Raw genomic sequence first — 19,819 nt, forward strand, 5'->3', positions numbered from 1 at the left:
GCAGCCAGGATCCTGCTGAGACTCAAGCATCCTCACTCCTAGAAGGGCCAGAATCCTTTCAAAACTCAGGGCTCAGGGAGCGTCTTGCTCCTCCGATCCCTGAGGTCCTGACGAAGGCGGTCACGCACACGAGCCACGCGAGAGGGTGAGGCAGTGGGGCTTGGATCTTCTCCAGCAGGAGGCAGGGGCACTGGTGCAGGTGGCAGGGGCACAGTTTCTTCTGCAGGCTCAGCTTCTTCTGCAGGGTCCCCAGCACCCATGACACTCTCCTGGATCAGACCAGTGGTCTATCTAGTCCATCATCCTGCCTCACACAGTGGCCAACCAGTTCCTCTGGAGGGTCAACAACAGGGCAGAGAGACTGAGGTCTTCATAAGAACGTCAGAAGAGCCCTCCTGGATCAGACCAGTGGTCTGTCTAGTCCATCATCCTGTCTCACACGGTGGCCAACCAGTTCCTCTGGAATTCCAGCGACAGTACACAGAGGCTGAGGCTTTCCCCAGGTGCTGCCTCATGGCACTGGTTCTTAACTCTATAAAGTGTTTAAGGTGCCTTTCCAGGAATGGATGGATGGATGGATGGATGGATGGATGGATGGATGGATGGATGGATGGATGGATGGTGGCAATTTTGAGTGAGTCCTACAGATTTTGGGTTGCAATAGCCCATATCCCCAGTCAGCCATGTTTGAAGGTGAGATAAATTCTGTTGGGTCAGACCAAACTATTTTGCAAAGCCCTAGAGAATAGGATACAAAGGCATCAGCCCTCTCTTTGTCTCTGGGAACCGGTCCACAAAGGCTTATGGTAGAATAAAATGTTGTTAGTCTTTAAGGTGCTTCAAGTTTCCTCTGTTTGTTTTAGCCCCCCCCCCTTGTCCTTTGATCTGTCATTTGCAGGTTGGTGGTCATTAAATATACACTCTCTGATTAGCTGTTATTGCTGATGGTCATTGTATAAACAGTGGGTTGGATGCAGTGGAGGATTTCTGCAGAAGGAAAGTGTGCATGTGTGTGATTTTTTTTTTGCTGATTCCCCTCTCCTGTGATAGATCTCTAACTTCCTCCCTGGAGCAGTGGGGGGTGGGGGTGGGATTTCAGCTTGCTATGAAAGGCGGACGGCAAGAAACTTGGCAGATGAAAGCCCCTTCCATCCACAGAAATCCTCCGCTGGATCCAGCTCCCTGGTAAAAATCATCTAAGGCAGGGGCCATTGTCCCAGTTTTTGTGGCAGCATATGTAATAAGTTAACTACACACCATGAAGAGCTCCTTCCTTTTGTCTGAGTACTGCATACAATTGGTCGCCACACCTCAAAAAAGATATTATAGCATTGGGGAAAGTGCAGCAAAGGGCAACTAGAATGATTAAAGGGTTGGAACCCTTTTCCCTATGAAGGTTAAAACGCTTGGGGCACTTTAGCTTGGAGAAACGTTGACTGCGGGGTGACATGATCGAGTTTTACAAGATTATGTATGGGATGGAGAAAGTAGAGAAAGAAGTACTTTTCTCCCTTTCTCACAATACAAGAACTCAAGGGCATTCAATGAAATTGCTGAGCAGTCAGGTTAGAACTGATAAAAGGAAGTACTTCTTCACCCAGAGGGTGATTAACATGTGGAATTCACTGCCACAGGAGGTGGTGGCGGCTACAGGCATAGCCAGCTTCAAGAGGGGATTGGATAAGCATATGGAGCAGAGGTCCATCAGTGGCTATTAGCCGCAGCTTATCGTTGGAATTCTCTGTCTGGGGCAGTAGAGCTCTGTATTCTGGGTGCTTGAGTGGGGCACAGTGGGAGGGCTTCTAGTGTCCTGGCCTCACAAATAGAGCTATACATCCAACTTTATTCCAGTGTAGTTCTCTTTTAGAATCATGTATGGATCTGACCAACCGTTTGAATTCAGTGGAAGAGTGCTTTACATGAGTTCATGTGTGATAGACAGCTCTCAGGTGTCATTATACTGCCTGTCTCCTCTTTTGTCTGACTATTTGTGATTCCCCATTCCTCCATTTGCACCTGCTGGAATGGCCTTGGGTCAGTCATAGCTCTGGCAGAGGCTGTCCTTGAAAGGGTAGCTTCTGGGAGAACTCTCTCAGCCCCACCCACCTCACAGGTGTCTGTTGTGGGGGAGGAAGATAAAGGAGATTGTGAGCCACTCTGAGGTTTGGAGTGGAGGATGGGATATAAATCTAATATCTTCTTCTATATCAGCAACAGCTTGAGAAGATTTAGCTTAGCAAGAATCTTCTCGTGTATGCCAACTGAGTCAGCACCAATCCCTTCCCCTACCTTGGGAGCACTGTATGCACATTTTAAAGCAGTGTGCATATCCCGAAAGTGTGGCTACTTGGAGCTAAGCATCACGTGCTTTCAGAGTTTTAATGTTGTCGTTTCTTCCTCTTCTTAGGTGCCTTTGTAATCTGTTGGACTCCTGGCCAGGTGGTGCTTCTGCTGGATGGCCTGGGCTGTAAGAGCTGCAATGTGTTAGCCGTGGAGAAATACTTCCTCTTGCTAGCCGAAATCAATTCGGTCATCAACGCCATCGTCTACTCCTACCGGGACAATGAGATGCGCAGCACCTTCCGGAAGATTCTGTGCTTCCCCTGCTACAGGCCCCCAAAGTACTCACCGGCATCAGTCAAGTCCAGCAACACGGAACACAGAATATTACCCCAGAACGGGCATCTGACTATGGACTCCAGTCTCTAATTCTTCTGCTGTAGACTCATTGATACTGGTTTGCTGAAGTCGTGGGGGCCCCTGTGCGACTCCCTGGTTTGCCCTCTGAGGGTAGCAGTGTGAACAAGGCTAGCAACCGTGTCCTGTAAGGGACAAACTTGTTCCTGTGGATTGTTCAGTGGCTATGGAAGGCGGTCTTGGTCTGGGGCTACCATACCATGATGGCAATCAGCTTCATGACCCAGGTCCTTTCGTGGCTGTGGATGACTGTGTCTGGGATATAGCAAATGAACATGCTTGACAGAGCTTAAGGCAGTACGTACCTTGACTCTGTGCTACAGCTGGAAAGGCACCTTAAACACTCTAGAGTTAAGAACCAGTTCAAAACTGGCTTGCACCATAGCGTTTGTTTTTTTTAGCACATGTGTTTTTCCCACTCACCACCCCTCCATAGGAGCGGCTGCAGTCCAGATCTGCAGGCAGACTAATGGGTGGTCTCTTGGGACAAAATTTTATTGGCCTTGCTACATTAAACAGAATTGTTTGGCTAAACTTTGAGAGAAGTGTTGGAACACCAATTCTGGGGGTACACATGTCTCTGTGCAGCAGCGAGTGTTTATTTTTAACAGCTGTGTTGATTCAGCAGAGTGGTGGCCCCTCTCGATGGGCCGAAGCACTCATCCAGATGTTTTCTGCACAGGGCGAAGTATTGTCCTCTTGGCCCTTTCAGTATTACTGCCCTTTTTTGGCATGGCCGTTCTAGGGCTAAGAGTTCTCTGATAATCTGTTATAACCTCCTCTGGTTTGGCAGCTCAAACTGTAGCAACTTCTCAGGAACGTTCCAGGTCAAGGCAGTGGCAGAGCTGACGGCTGCCCTGCCTGGTAAAGTGGACGGTAGATGTTAGGTTGGCAGGTGATCCGTATGATCTGGGACCAGGTATTGCTGCAGGGCTATACAGACATTAAACATTAAAGAACCATTTATTCTGTTGCTTTGCTTTGGGTTTTCAGAAGTTTTAGGGGGATGCATGTTAGCCAATATCCACGAACGGTCCAACTTCCAACATGCCCTCTTCTGTCGAGGATGAATCTGTCTCGCTTTGCTGTAGACTTTTACATTATTGAAACAGGTGTGGTGCTCACATATATATCATCAGCTCTATTGTAAAGTGACTTTTCGCTACTGCTGGAAGTGGGCAGGTGTTGTCAAGAAAGGTGGAGTAAAGCCATTGCAAGCTAAAAGTGGCAGCTGCATTTCAAATTGGTTACTTGCTCGAGGAACAGTGAACCTGAGATCCCTGGAAAGTGCCAATCTACTTACTATAATTTGCTAATCCAGAAGTGGTTTTGATATCTTTTTTTAAAACCCCTATTCAGAAGTTATTGAGCTAAGGCTACATTCAGACATTGCCGGGGTGGAATTCTAGCAGGAGCTCCTTTGCATATTAGGCCACACACCCCAGTCCTCCAAGAGTTTTTGGGAGCAGAGTGGCACAGAGTGTTAACGCTGCAGTACTGTAGTCCTAAACTCTGCTCACGACCTGAGTTCGATCCCCGGTGGAAGCTGGGTTTTCAGGTAGCTGACTCGAGGTTGACTCAGCCTTCCGAAGTCGGTAAAATAAGTACCCAGCTTGCTTGGGGGGGGGGGGAGTGTAGATGACTGGGGAAGGCAATGGCAAACCACCCCTTAAAAAGTCTGCCGTGAAACCCTGCTCAAGTTTGGAGCCATGAACAGACAAGGCAAGTATTTCTACAAACCTGAAAAGAGCCTCAGGTTTGCAGAAAAATCTGAAATAAAAGAAATGAAAACCCTCCATAATGAAAGCAACAATGCCTATAACTTTAAGAAATGAATGCCCTTAGTGGCTGTTGCTAGGCAATGCCCCATTGTGTTAGTGGACCATAATTTTCCTAAGGTTAGGTTGCTGGGGGAGGGAAGGAGGGAAAGCTGAAAACATATGAGCAGATGGAGAGGAGAGGAGGAAGCAGGAAAAGGGGAGATGCTATGGGGGCTTCCAGGGCATGGAAAGAACTAGTGGATGGAGGTAAATTATATGCCTCTGAAGTCCTTGCAGATTTCCTGATCGTTATTACTTATTGCAAGTGCGTATATCCTAATACACCCAAAATGGGTGGCAAAAAAAAAGCAAATTTCTACCCTGAGCTCAATAGAACAGTATCAAAATGCAGAGCCCCTTAGTTAATGAAAAAAGCGTTTCTACCATCTGGGCTAAAAGATCTAGCCATATAGCAGGGGTGGGGAACCTTTTTTCTGCCAAGGGCCATTTGGATATTTATAACATCATTTGCGGGCCATAAAAAATTATCAACTTAAAAAACTGCTCCGCGGAGGAAGTATGATTCAGGCCAGCAAATTAATGCAAATAATTGTTTTTCTATTTGAAGTCATGTGGGGAGAACCTAATCTGGCACATGCGCACAAACACACCTGGCCTGCCACCCTAGGCAAATGCCTTGTGAAAAGCCCAGCAGGAACTCATTAGCATATTAGACCACATCCCCTAATATTAGCATATTAGGTCACACTCATTAGCATATTAGGCCACGCCATCTGGGAGAATCAAGTGCAAACTGAACTGTGACAGTAACTTTTCCAGGCCCTGCAGCAATTCTGGCTGGCCAGCCAGGTCCCAGAGAGGCTGCCACACAGTACATCTGGGCCCTGTGATCCCTGCCGGGCGCTGGGGAAGCTTCTGCACAACGCAACACATGGCTCAGTTCGGCCCAGCAACCCCTGAGGGCCACACCAAGTTACCTCGAGGGCCGTATACGTATATGGCCCTTGGGATGGAGGTTCCCCACCCCTGCCGTATAGCCACAGACAAAATGGAGGGGGGGGGCGCCAAATTGGGTGTGGAGTCCATTGTATTCTGTGGGGCCATAAGATAGAATGGCCCATAATGGGGCATCATTTTTAATTTTGCCCCCCCCTCAAAAAACATGTAGATCCGGTCCTGGTGGACTGCAAGGAGAGCCGATTGTTTGGCCTGAACTGTGGACTGGAGGCCAGTTACCTGTGTGGGCTATGCTAAAAGGAGATTAGCTGCACTGCACCATGGCTCTGCGCTTTTCTTTTGCATTAACTCCGTTCCCAGACCACACTTTATTGCTTAATTGCAGTTTTCATTGCCCTCTACATGACAGTGTTTCCACCCAGGCTAAATCCTTCCTTTTGCCAGCAAAGAACTCTTTGAGGAAAAGTCCTTGTCAGTTTCCAGAGCCTCTGCTCGGTTTCGTTCCCTGCTCGAAACTTCAGCAGCTGATAACTCAAGACGGCTCAGGGGCAAGTTGTGGAAGTTTCAGTGAAACGAATGGGGAGACGTTCCAGATCACTATCACGCGAAATTTCCAAGCACTGTCAGTGTGGCTTTCCCCAGGGCGCATGCCATAGCACCGTTGCCCTTAGTGACTCACGCTTCCCGGCTCTGATGTCACCATTTCAGAAGCTTTTGGTTTTGCTTTGAGCAAAGCTCCGAGAGAGAACTTTGCTAGTCTCCCTGGCAAAAAAAGAAGACTGGCAACTCAGCCAGTCTCTGGGGGCACTTTTTCTTAAGGCTGTGATCCTGTGCACATTTTACATGGATTAATAGTTCCAAGTGGGCAACCGTGTTGGTCTGAAGCAGTAGAACAAAGTAGGAGTCAAGTCCATCTTTAAGACCAACAAAGTTTTATTCAGAACTTTGTTGGTCTTAAAGGTGAACTTGACTCCTACTTTGTTCTATGGATTAAGGTAAGGTAAAATTTTATTTATATCCCGCCCTCCCCCACCGAAGCAGGCTCAGGGCGGCTAACAACATCTAAAAGCAAACAATCAATAATACAACATCAAGTTAACATTAAAACATTAAGACATTAAAACCATCAATACTTAAGTAACAATTCTAAATCTCACAATAAGTCTGGCGGTATCATAATAGCAGGTCCCTGAACCAGGCCATTTTGGCATGTTGTGCATTTATAATTCAGCTATTCATCAGCGCCAACCTGAAGAGGGTAGTCTTGCAGGCCCTGCGGAACTGATCAAGGCTCCGCAGGGCCCGCACCTCCTCTGGGAGTTGATTCCAAAGGTATGGGGCCGCGGTAGAAAAGGCCCGTGTGCGGGTATTCCGAAGTTTGACTTCTTTTGGCCCAGGGATAGTCAATCTGTTTTTCCCCACTGACCTCAGTGCTCTCTGGGGCTCGTACGGGGAGAGACGGTCCCTCTGGTAGGTCGGTCCTTGGCCATATAGGGCTTTAAAGGTAATGACCAGCACTTTGTACTGGACCCGGTATGTAATCGGCAGCCAGTGCAGTTCGCGTAGCCCCGGCTGTATGTGCTCCCATCTTGGGAGGCCAAGCAACAGCCTGGCCACCGCATTCTGCACTAGCTGCAGCTTGTGGGTCCGGCACAGAGGCAGCCCCATGTAGAGGGCGTTACAGTAGTCCAATCTTGAGGTGACCGTCGCATGGATCACTGTTGCTAGGTCCCGACGCTCTAGGAAAGGGGCCAACTGCCTCGCCCGCCTCAGATGGAAGAATGCAGACTTGGCAGTGGCTGCTATCTGGGCCTCCATTGATAGTGAAGGCTCCAGAAGAACACCCAAGCTCTTTACCCGTTGCGCCGCCTTCAGCGGGGCACCGTCAAAGGCCGGGAGAGATATTTCCTTCCCCAGAGCGCCGCGACTCACACAGAGAACCTCTGTCTTAATAGTGCAATCCTGAGTAGGGCTACTCAGATTTTTACTGAAGTCTATTTTAACGGGGCGTACACCCAGGAAAATGGTTTTAGGATTGCACTGCTAGGTCTCTCAATGGATGCGGTAGACTGTGTTACTGAAAAAAATGTGCCTAGAATCACCCTGCAAAATGCAGGAAGCAAATTTCCCAAAGCGAGCACTTTTTGGTTAGGATGTGTGCATTTTTAAAATATAACTTTTCAATATGATTGGATAGACTGGTTTGTCATGGTAGCATATGCTAATCTATCCAAGGATCCAGCTATGCATCTTTCAGTAGGGATGGTAACCCTAGGATTCAGCCCTTTGGGGTATTCCAGCAAGGATTGTCCCCTACCCCCATTATACATTTTATCAGCTTGCTTTTGTACAAGAAGAAACTTGGTTAAAGGATGCATTAACCCCTTATTCCCCAAAACAGACAGCAACCGAAGCTGTGCCAGAGGACTTTTCTTCTGTAACCTGGATGCTTCTTCCAGTATACAAGCCAAAAAGGTGGTTTTTTAAAAAAAAAGGTAGTCCCTTGTGCAAGCACCAGTCATTTCCAACTCCGGGGTAACGTCGCATCACAACGTTTTCACGGCAGACTTTTTACGGGGTGATTTGCCATTGCCTTCCCCAGTCATCTACACTCCCCCCCCGCCCCAGCAAACTGGCTCCTCATTTTACCAACCCTGGAAGGATGGAAGGCTAAGTCAACCTCGAGCTGGCTATGTGAACCCAGCTTCCGCCGGGATCGAACTCAGGTCGTGAGCAGAGCTTAGGACTGCAGCTTTACCACTCTGCGCCACGGGGCTCTTCATATGCTGGTAAAGCAGCTCAGCTGCTTAACGGAGAATCTTAACAGCCCCTCGCCATTCAGCTGGGGTGGAGGTCTTGGTCTGCAGAGAAATGGAATCAAAGTTTCTGGGTCTTTTGCCCTTGCCCAGTTCAAAATACCATCCCTGCCTGCTGAAAATGAATTGCTGAGTCCATCATTAAAAATTGATGACAGGGGCAGCTTCCAAATCTGAAGGATACATTCAGGCCTCCATGGACTTTTCAATCTGACCTAGGCTAGCCTGATCTCATGAGACCTTAAGAAGGGTCAGTCCTGTTTAGTTCTTGGATGGGAGACCACCAAGGAAGGACAGGGCTGCTACAGCAAGGCAGGCAATGGTATTCGCTTCTGAAATGTTCCTTGCTTCGAAAACCATATAGGTTCTCCCTAAGTTGGCTGAGGCTTGAGAGCACTGTGTACCAACACCATGGACCCTTTAGCTAGAGTTGTTTCCCAGGCTTATTCCTGAGCCTGCTTCGGCGGGGAGGGCGGGATATAAATAAAAATATATTATTATTTTATTTAAATCGAGTTGTTAAAAGCAAAAATCTCAGTTGTCCTGTTAAATAGCTTCCAGTTCAAACAACAGTCTCCTTGCTGAGCTGGTTTTGTCTTGTCAGCATTCCATCATGTCTTCTCAACATCCCTACTCATGAATGAAGGGGTTTTCTAGGGTGCGTAGCACTGTACAAAATTTCAGCAGTGAGCCTGCTGTGGAAGCACCCTTTCTGCAGGCGCAGTGCATTGCATGCAGGGGTGGAATTCTAGCAGGAGCTCCTTTGCATATTAGGCCACACACCCCTGATGTAGCCAATCCTCCAAGAGCTTACAAAAAAGAGCCTCATAAGCTCTTGGAGGATTGGCTACATCAGGGGTGTGTGGCCTAATATGCAAAGGAGCTCCTGCTAGAATTCCACCCCTGATTGCACATACAGCATTCTGTCCAGGATCAGGGAGAAGCTTGTTTGTTTCTCGTTTGAGAACCCAGATTTGCTCAGTACCGATTGGCAGCTCTTGCGTCAACCACAAAATGATTTCCCACCCTCCTCAGAGCAGGGCGATGCGCTGTGTTGATTGGTTGGCTGCTTGTGTGGATCTGGAAGCTGCCTCCCTCTCACATTTGAACTGATTGCGAAGGAGAGAAAAAGCAGCACAACTAAAAACGCTGAGTTTTGCTCTGACCTGGATGACCCAGGCTAACATGATCCCACCGGATCTTGGAAGCTAAGCAGGATTACCGCTGTTTTTTAATTTTTGGATGAGAGACAACCAAGGAAGTTCAGGGTTGTTACACAGAGGCAGGCAATGGCAAAATACTTCCATTCATCTCATAAATCAGCTGCGATGTTGTGGTACTTCATACACCAGTCTTTTGATCAGATGAAGGGACAGTTGCTTGAAAACAGTGCATGAGCTGTGTGTATATAAGCACACACCCCATAAAGTATGTAACCCTCTCGAAGTGCGAACAGCTTTAAGGCTACAAACCAATAGGTATGTCAGTAGACGAAAGGTGGGGTGGTATAATAAAAAATCCCAGTCAGTGCTCTCCTTAATGTCTTTGCAGCTTTAGCCAATTTAGCGTGCACTAATGTAACTTAGTGAGCAAGCTGATCTCATGTTTTGAAAACAATGCACAACAGAAAATGACTCTTCTACCCATGTGAAGCAATCCTCAAACACTTTCAAATGTCCGTTCTGCCCTGCAGACGATAGGAGCCATGGGAAACCAGAGGCAGCCTTATGAAGAGATAATCCAAGGTGGCAGATTTTGGACTTGGCAATGGAATCCTGAAGACTGTCCTGGTAGTAAACCCCACATTGCATCGATCTGTACATACCAAGGGTGACCAAACTTGCTTAACATAAGAGCCACATAGAATAATCATATGTTTGAGAGCTGCGAGACATTAACAAATATCACACATTTTTATTAAAACTCAATACTTTCTTTGCACAGAAAGATGAAATATATATGTATGCACTTTACAACACAACCCTGCTTAAAGGAGACTTTTTAAAAGCTGGGAATAACAGTCCCCATAAAACCAGCATAGGGAAAGGTTAGGGAATTATTTTTTTGGCACCAGTGAGAGAAGGAAACACACATGTATCATATAAATCACTGACCACTGTTAGTATCATCATGCATCTTTGCCTTAACACCAAGGTTAGTAAATGCAGCTCTTACAAGAGCTATGAAACTTAGAGGGAACCCTGTGCTGCCCTCTTTTATTCCATCGCTCCTAATGTGAGAGCCTAATGTGGGGAGGCACCTGAGAAAAGATGTGAAGTGTTATCACTTGTGAACCAAGGGACACCATGACTTCACTGCCTTTTCTGCAGCTCCCCAGAACCTGATGGGAGACTAGTTCACCCACTTACTTATAAAGCCCAGTGCAAAAGGGGGACGCAGGGCCCTTGCGCTCAGCAGGGCCACAAACCTGCCAAGGGACAATGGTGCCCAGCTGGCTGCAGCCCCCAGCTACCAGGCCTGCACCAGCCAACCAAGGAAGGAAGGCAAGCCTCTTCTACTAGTGCCACAGCTCACTCGGCTAGGCTTCAAAGCCTGCCATTGGCCATCCTGGTGCACCTCGCAGAGAAGGGATGAGGGCAGCCGTCATCCTTCCCCCAGTCCTATTGCCGCTCACTGCTCTTGATCTCGTTGCCCTTGGTAGTGGCTGTGTTCAGATCACTCCGTCTGTCCAGCAGGGAGGAGTAGGAATCCCAAGTACATGTCCACTGGATTTAACAACGCGGCCAGCGGCTTCCCTTCCCCATGCACTTGCTTTTCTCCAGGGCCAGCACATGGGAGTCGGTGAACTAAGCAACTGCCTGGGGCGCCAGCTCCCAGCAGGGGCGGGCGCCCCATCCCCGCTCGCGCTGTCCCTGAGCCTTTTCTGGTTCTGAGGGGTCAGAGGATTTCCCCCGATCCCTCAGAGCTGAGAAAGAACGTGGCTTCCACTGCCCAGCGCGCTCCAAACTCGGAGCACACTGGGCAGGAGAAGGTGCCCAGAGTCCTTTCTGGGCTTTAAGGGATCAGGGAGTGTCCCCCGCCCCAAATCCCTCAAAGCCCAGAAAGAATGCAGATTCCCCTGCCCAGTGCGCTCCGAACCTGGAGCATGCTGGGTAGGGGAAAGTGCCTGGTGTGATGACGTCCCCTGTAAGTAATGTCATCATGCCGAATGCGTGCTTTGCGTGTGCACAAATGGTTTGCTCCCAAGGTGAGGGGAGGTGCGCATTCTGCCTGAGGCGCCAGAACCTCACACGCGGGGCCTGCTTTTCTCTTTTGGCTCTTGCACTCTCCCTGCTCTAGGTCTCCAGATGACCTCTGTGGTAATCCTCTCCTTCCCCTCTTCACACAGGGCAGAAATAGTCACTTACCCATAGGTCAGTGCTAAGAGGCCGACTGAGGTCCTGATGCTATGCAAGCTTAAAAAGGTAAAGGTAGTCCCCTGCGCAAGCACCAGTCATTTCCGACTCTGGGGTGACGTTGCTTTCACAACATTTTCATGGCAGACTTTTTATGGGGTGGTTCGCCACTGCCTTTCCCAGTCATCTACACTTTCCCCCCAGTCCTCATTTTACCAACCTCGGAAGGATGGAAGGCTGAGTCAACCTGGAGCCGGCTATCTGAACTCAGCTTTCGCCAAGATCGAACTCAGTCTGCAGTACCGCAGCTTTACCACTCTTTGCCACTCTGCTATGCATGCTTATGGAACATATGAAGCTGCCTTATACTGAATCAGACCCTCAGTCCATCGAAGTCAGTATTGTCTACTCAGACTGGCAGTGGCTCTCCAGGGTCTCAAGCTAAGGTTTTTCACGCCTACGTGCCTGGACCCTTTTTAGTTGGAGATGCTGGGGATTGAACCTGGGACCTTCTGCTTACCAAGCAGATGCTCTACCACTGAGCCACCGTCCCTCCCTATGCTTACTTGCCATTAAATAACAGATAACAACTGGCCTGCATTAAGTTCCTCCCCCGACCTCCGGGAGCTGCACGGTATGTGTGAAAGAGCCACATGTGGCTCCCAAACTTCAGACAGATCTCATCCACTGGGAACTTTTGAAGTGCAAGACACAGTGAAATAAACATCGTCGTGGATCTCAACCTGATAAAGTTTATACTCCAAAAATCTTTTTTGGCTTCAACGGTGCTGCTGGACTTGAATCAATCAAACAATGTTCATTTCTGTTAGACTTAATCTGGAGAACTTTCCAGTCAGCTGTACTGAAGGAGGTAGCGTTTGGATGCTCCTCCCCCTGTGCCAAAATAGGACACTCTGTGCATTTAATATCATTTGTTGCAGCAGGACTATAGCCTGTCAGATCCCTGGGGCTAACGTGGACTGGACAGTTTTGTTTTTGCTTATGACTAATCAGCAGCTGGGTTTTTAAAGCGGAATCCACTTCCATTTTGGCCCGGAAATAAAGGTTAAGGCAGGGGTCTCCAATGCAGTAAGAGCCCCGTGGTGCAGAGTGTTAAAGCTGCAGTATTGCAGTCCTAAACTCTGCTCATGACCTGAGCTCGATCCCCAGCGGAAGCTGGGTTTTCAGGTAGCCGGCTTGAGGTTAACTCAGCCTTCCATCCTTCCGAGGTTGGTAGAATGAGTACCCAGCTTGCTGGGGGGAAAGCATAGATGACTGGGGAAGGCAATGGCAAACCACCCCGTAAAACATCTGTCGTGAAAATGTTGTGAAAGCAACGTCACTCCAGAGTTGGAAATGACTGGTGCGTGCACAGGGGACCTTTCCTTTCCTTTTTCCTCCAATGCAGTGCCTGCAGACGCTTTTCTAAATGCACCAGTCGTTTCCGACTGTGGGGTGACGTTGCTTTCACAACATTTTCACGACAGATTTTTTACAGGGTGGTTTGCCATTGCCTTCCCCAGTCATCTACACATTCCCCCCAGCAAGCTGTTTCAGGGAAGCTTTGGCTGTATCTTTATTTTTTTTAAATAAACCTTTTCAAGAATACTTCACGGATGTTCAACTGTTATGCTCAGTACTTCCACAGATGACCCCTGGAAAAACTGACTTTTGAGCCAAACCGCTCTTAGAAAGGTTATATTTCTTTTCCTGATTACCTCATTTAGGACGGGAGAATTTTTAAAGCGTGTGTGTTATTTGTGGGAATCCAGAGGAGCACAGACTCTGGCTTCCTGCTGTGTGTGAATGGATCTTTGGAGTGAGTTATGGGATGTATAACTCTCCTGGACCCCATTTGGCTTTTATGACCAATTGCGCCTCTAATAGGCAGTTCATATTCCTCTCCAGGGGGTGAGACCGGTGAACATCCTGCCTTCACTTTTGCTCTGAGCAAATGCTACAGGGCTGCTGCTGGAGGCACAAGGAAGTGGGAAAGCTTATCACAAGGGGAGCCTCAGCTCCAATTATGGACCTGGATTTTTCATAGACACATAGAGTTGGAAGGGACCTCCAGTGTCATCTAGTCCAACCCCCTGCACAATGCAGGAAACTCATAAAGACCTCCCCCTAAATTCACAGGATCCTCATTGCTGTCAGATGGCCATCTAGTCTCTGTTTAAAACCTCCAAGGAAGGAGAGCCCACCACCTCCCAAGAAAGCCTGTACCACTTAGGAATCACTCTAATGGTCAGGAAGTTCTTCCTAATGTTGACCTGGAAACTCTTTTGATTTAATTTCAACCCATTGGTTCTGGTCCTACCTTCCAGGGCCACCGAAAACAACTCCTCCACACCATCCTCTAGATGACAGTCCTTCAAGTACTTGAAGATGGTGATCATATCACCTCTCAGCCGCCTCCTCTCCAAGCTAAACATCCTCAGCTCCTTCAACCTTTCCTCATAGGACTTGGTCTCCAGACCCCTCCCCATCTTCGTCGCCCTCCTCTGGACCCGTTCCAGCTTCTCTATATCCTTCTTAAAATGTGGTGCCCAGACTGAACACAATTCTCCAGGTGAGGTCTTACCAGAGCAGAGTAAAGCAATACCAGCATCACATCACGTGATCTGGACACTATACTTCTGTTGATACAGCCCAAAATTGCATTTGCCTTTTTAGGCACCGCATCACACAGTTGACTCATGTTCAGCGTATGATCCACTAAGATCCCTGGATCCTTTTCGCACATGCTACTGCTAAGACAAGTCTCCCCCATTCTATAACCATGCATTGGATTTTTCCTACCTAAATGCAGAAGACCTTCACTGCCCACAGCTGCAGCACTTGCCCTCGTTTCCCACTCACCTGTGCACATGGCTGCTCTCGCACCCCGTTCCCGTATTGCTTTCACACACACACTACAATTCTTCCGCACAGCGCTGGCTGACCAGCAAATTCATGGATGGCAGATTGATCAGTGACTATTATCCCCGGCATCGAAACTGAGGGAAGCAAATAGATTGGGGGGGGGGGGGGGGGAAGAGAGATGAAAAGAAAACAACTTTAAATGCATTCTCCAAGCTGGCTTGGCTTGGAGAAGTGATTCAAAGTGAGAAATGCCCTCTCCAAGTTGGCCGATGGGGCAGTGGGGGCTCTGAGAGCCACACAATATTTGTGAAAGATTGTCCACACAATCCTGAGCTGCCGTTTGGCCATGCCTGCTCTCGTAGCTACACTAGCCAATCTGCCCCCCTGGTGCAAGATGGTGGAATGAATGAAGTAAAGAAGATCTGAAACCAGGACTATATCACATATGTTCATTTCTATATGTTGGGTTACTCTTAAAACATTCGGAAGCAAAGCTAGTAAGAAGGAGGCAATTCCGTTTAGATTTTTTTCATAATGAAGAGGCCCATTTAGTGAACAAGATTCGAGTCCAGTAGCAACTTAAAAGCCAACAGGATTTCCAGATTATAAGCCTTTTGAGAGTCAAAGGTACAAAGCTTTGACTCAAAACGTTTATACCCAAGAAATCTTTAACATTCTTCAGAACTCGAATCTTGCTCTCTGTGGTTAGCCAAAATAGCTTCCTGCTGAAATTGGCACATGCGATGTTTATCTGACACATTGCTCCAATCCTGTGGACTTCATATTTACAACGTATTTATTTATAGTTTGGGGGAACGTTTTTTCTGCCATCATTTGTGGGCCAAACAAAATAATCAACTTAAAAAACAGCGCTCCGCTGAGGGAGAATGATTCAGGCCAGCAAAATTAATGCAAATAATTGGTTTTCTATTTGAAGTCATGTGGGGAGAGCCTAATTTGGGGCACACACACCTGCCCCGCCACCTTAGGCAAATGCATAGGTCCAGGGCTTTTTTTGTAGAGGCCGCCATGTGGCTTGGCTCGGCCCAGCAATCCCCGAGGGCCAGACCAAGCAATCTCGAGGGCCATAAACGGCCCTTGGGCCAGACGTTCCCCACCTCTGGTTATAAGGTCCCTATAATAAATATTCACAATAGAGTGTTCTGTGTCCCATATCTTTGGGCTTTGCCCAGTGAATTTTACCTCTCCCACTGAAGCTCTCGTACTTCAGCTGTAATGTTGTTGTTTTTTGAGAGGTTTGTTCCAGGATGCAAAACCAATTAAAAATACAGTCTGTGATTTGTTTTTGCTGGTGTCAAACGGAATGTCTTCCCCAATGCAAACAGGGAATTAGGGGAAAAAACAGGCACAAGCAAAATAACCTGCAAAGGGAGCTCTCAGATTGACAGCTGTCACTCAGGGTGGCTGGAAAGAGTGTGCAGAGTGATTTGAATCTATAAGAGGTTCCTGTCGCTGTGCAGAATAGACAAATCCTGTGGTGTAAAAGAGGCAGGGAGTTTTTGTCTCACACAGTTGCTGTTGTTAATGTTGCTCCTTCTGCAAGCTAGACCCCCCCCCCCTTGACAAATTTTAACAGTTTTTGGTCTTCCTCTTTTTTCTCTTGAAAGAAGAAAATTAAGAAGGCCAGGGCATCCCCCGTCCCACTTCCCATGCTTCCTCACCTGGCCCAGCAAGGATCTCTGCATGCCTATCTCAGGGTCTCAGGTGGAGGAGGTTTAGTCCTAAGGGAAATCAACCCAGACTGTTCCCTGGAAGGTCAGATGCTGAAGCTGAAGCTCAAATACTTTGGCCACCAAATGAGAAGGGAGCACTCCCTGGAGAAGATCCTGGTGCTGGGAAAGACAGAAGGCAAAAGAAGAAGGGGACGGCAAAAGATGAGATGGCTGGATGGCGTTACTGGTGTAACTAACAGGAATTTGAGCAGACTTCGGAGGATGGTGGAAGACAGGAGGGCCTGGTGTGACTTTGTCCATGAGGTTGTAAAGAGTCAGACTCGACTGTGCGACTGAACAACAACAACATAAATTACCTATATTTTCTCCACTGCAGTTATAGGGGATTGAATTTGGGACCAAGCAGATACGCTACCAATGAGCCATGGTATTATCTGAGATAAGTTTTAGAGGACGATTTGAGGGAGGCGGTTTGGCTCACCTCGCATACACAAGAATGTGCATTGTCTGAGGCTGGTTCCCTCCTCTGCTCTGTGGAGGTGCCGTCTCTGTTATCATTTAAAGGATCTTGGTATGGGAAAGGAGACTGGACCAAGAGGGCTTGCGTTCTTCATGAATCTCTTGCCCATGTCTGCTCCAATCTAGATGCTGCTGGTTCTGAAGGACAGTCTCGGAATGTTTACAGTGTGCAACCTGGTAGCGGTTGCTAGGATCAGCTTCTGTTGTTGAAGGCACGATGGGAGCAAATGGCTTCCAGAGGGGCAGCATGAACCATGCCCAGAATGGCTTTTCTGTCTTGCCAGAAATGTGTGGGTGGACAGGGAGAATAGCCAGCCGGCTAAAGGAATTAGTTGGCACTTCTTTGACAGAGGGAATAGTGCCAAGTACCGAGTCAAAGGAAACAGTTGTTGGACTCTATCACAAAAGAGCTCTTTGGAAACATCTGTAATATCAAGAGGGATGTGACAATAGTACATTTGTCCAACAAGTGCATATCATTTACACATTATGCCATTTTGACCTTTCTATGTAGAACATCTGAACATCTGCAATTTGGAAACATGTTCCTTTTGGTTTGCTAAAGACTACAGGTGCTGGAATGGCCTCAGGTCAGCCATAGCTCTCTCAGGAGTTGTCCTTGAAAGGGCAGTTTCTGGGTGAGTTCTCTCAGCCTCACCTACCTCACAGGGTGTCTGTCATGAGGAAAGAAGATAAAGGAGATTGTAAGCCACTCTGAGGCTCTGATTCAGAGAGAACGGCAGGGTATAAATCTGCAGTTGTCGTCTTCTTCTTCTCCATAGTGCTACAGCATTGTAATGGCCGATTGGCACTTACCTATTTTAAATTTTAATTGAAGCATTATAGTGCATGCTTGACAGAAAAACAGCAGAAAGATTGGTGAGTTGCCACCACACGCCCCCCCCCCCCCCCGCCCTTGACAACCAATTCAGAGTTACTGCAAAATATGTGGCAGAGAAAAGTTGGGGGAAAGATTGTGGAAACTAATTTTAAAAACTCCCACATGTGGAAACTTTTGTCACCACTGTGTATGCCTCTGCTGTGAGCAAAGGCCCCTTCTAGACTAAAGAATGGACGTTGTGATCCCTGGCTTTGCGGGCAAGTTGCCAAAAGCACATAAAACTCTCAAACATCTGAGATGGGGATGGGAGGGGCTTCAATGGGTTCTAACATCATAGAGTTTACCTTCCAAAGTGGTCGTTTTCTTCAGGTGAACTGATCTCTGTCACCTGGAGATCAATTGTAATCCCTGGAGATCTCCAGCCACCACCTCGAGATTGATCAAAGCCACCAAGTAATACACTGTCTTTCAGTTTGCAAAAATATATTACAAGGATTGTGTACAACACATAATAAGCAACACAATAATGATAGAGGCTGGCGGTAACAGAAACCCCAAGAGGGCCAAAAAATCCCAAATGAAAAGATATTGGAAAGTTGGAAAGATATTGGAAACTTGGAAATAGTCCAACTGAAATTCACAAGGACTATTTCCAAGTTTGGACTTCTATCTATTCATTTGGGGATGGGTTTTTTTGGCCCCCTTGGGGTTTCTGTTACTTTAAAAGGCCCTAGCACCGCCAGCTTCTATCTTTATTGTATTGTTTATTATGTGTTATACACAATCCTTGTAATATATTTTTGCAAACTGAAAGACGATGTAGAACAAAGCAATAGGCACACTTTTAAGACCAACTAAGTTTTATTCCGAATGTAAGCTTTCGTATGCTCTGAAGCAGACTTCATCAGACAACTGGGAACGGAAGCAGCAATTCTTAATATAAGTAGGCAGTGTGGAATCATGGGGATGTTTTCAGCAGATTAAAAGAATCACAAATAGGGATCTGTGTTCATTAGCGTTAGGACAAAGCAGGGCTGGAAAAACACTAGAGAGTGATAAAAAGCAGACTGCTGTCGTAGGGGTGCCATAAATCTAGGTAAAATTCTGGCTTTGTTAGTTTAAATAGAGGGCATGGTTTCTCAAGAGATTATAACATCCATATAGTTTGCCATAGGATGGGTTGGTATATGCAATATGCAAAAGACGGTGTATTACTTGGTGGCTTTGCTCAGTCTACTAATTACACCAAGTGCCCTTCAAGCAGCACACCACCTGGAGACTGGCAACCCTAGTCCAAGATCAACTGGCAAGCTTCCAAGGTAGGTGTGAGGATTCAAACCCAGGTCTCCAAGGAGCCTAGTCCAGCACTCTATCCACTAGCCTCACCCAGTGTCTTTTATAGTATACGATGTATATTAATTTACATTAATATACAGCCTTTAAGTAAGGTGTAATGGTGGGGATTTGGGAGCTGAGCAGAGAATGGGAGTCCTGGAATCTTACAAACAGGTTCTTATTTTCACCTGTGAAAGGTTGGAGGGCATGCACCTGTGTAAACCACTGATCTTGTCTACGACGATATGATTTACTAGCAAACTGTCATCAAGATGGATAAGATGTATGCGTGAGGGACGAAGCTATATATTGTAGGAACATGTACAGGGCGCAATTGGAGACTCTGATTCAGTGCTGGAATGGAATTCCATTTCAGTCTTTTAACAACAAACCTATTCCTTCTTAATACTTTAAGAAAAACTGTAGCAAGCAGTGACGCCTGTGGATGTTAGCTGTCCTAAGATCCCATTGTCACCCTATAGGAAGAGTAATACTGGTCCTCTTAAAATTCTGATATTCGTTTTGTTGTATCTGACTTTGCCAAAAAAAAAAAAAGTAAGTATTTGGAGGAGGAGGACATTTCAAAGGATTAAAAGTAGGGTTTTGAACATGAGGCAAAACACAAACCCAACACTTGATCTTGCATGGATTGGTTCCAAATTTGTTCTTGCGTATTGTATGACCTAACCACAGACTTTTAAACCTGTTTTAAGTACAAGCACATGCAGCCCATCAAGAGATGGTCCAAGAACTGTGGCATGAAAACATAGAGCAAAAAAGATTAACATGGCCGGGATGGGTGTCCAAGGTATTGCCCAAAGAGGCAGTCTCCAGTTAGTTGGGAGAGTTAGCATAGGGGACTGTGCAAGAGGGGGGGCGGGAACTGGGATTGAAACACCTATGTCTATGGTGATTGTCCCAAAGGAAACTTACAAAATAACCAGGCTGTTATTCTATT

At 47.1% G+C, this 19,819-nt stretch overlaps 1 protein-coding gene across 1 annotated transcript in view; it reads left to right on the forward strand.

Moving 5' to 3' along the window:
* Nucleotides 1-3,670, forward strand: part of LPAR2 (lysophosphatidic acid receptor 2) — a 61,580-nt gene extending 57,910 nt beyond the window's left edge. The window contains exon 3 of the mRNA XM_060252606.1: nt 2,408-3,670. Coding sequence (XP_060108589.1) covers nt 2,408-2,709 — 302 coding nt within the window. The 3' untranslated portion in view covers nt 2,710-3,670. The remainder of the gene's footprint in view (nt 1-2,407) is intronic.
* Nucleotides 3,671-19,819: the final 16,149 nt, after the last annotated feature.

This window comes from Heteronotia binoei, chromosome 13, assembly GCF_032191835.1.
Source record: "Heteronotia binoei isolate CCM8104 ecotype False Entrance Well chromosome 13, APGP_CSIRO_Hbin_v1, whole genome shotgun sequence".
Lineage (NCBI taxonomy): Eukaryota > Metazoa > Chordata > Lepidosauria > Squamata > Gekkonidae > Heteronotia > Heteronotia binoei.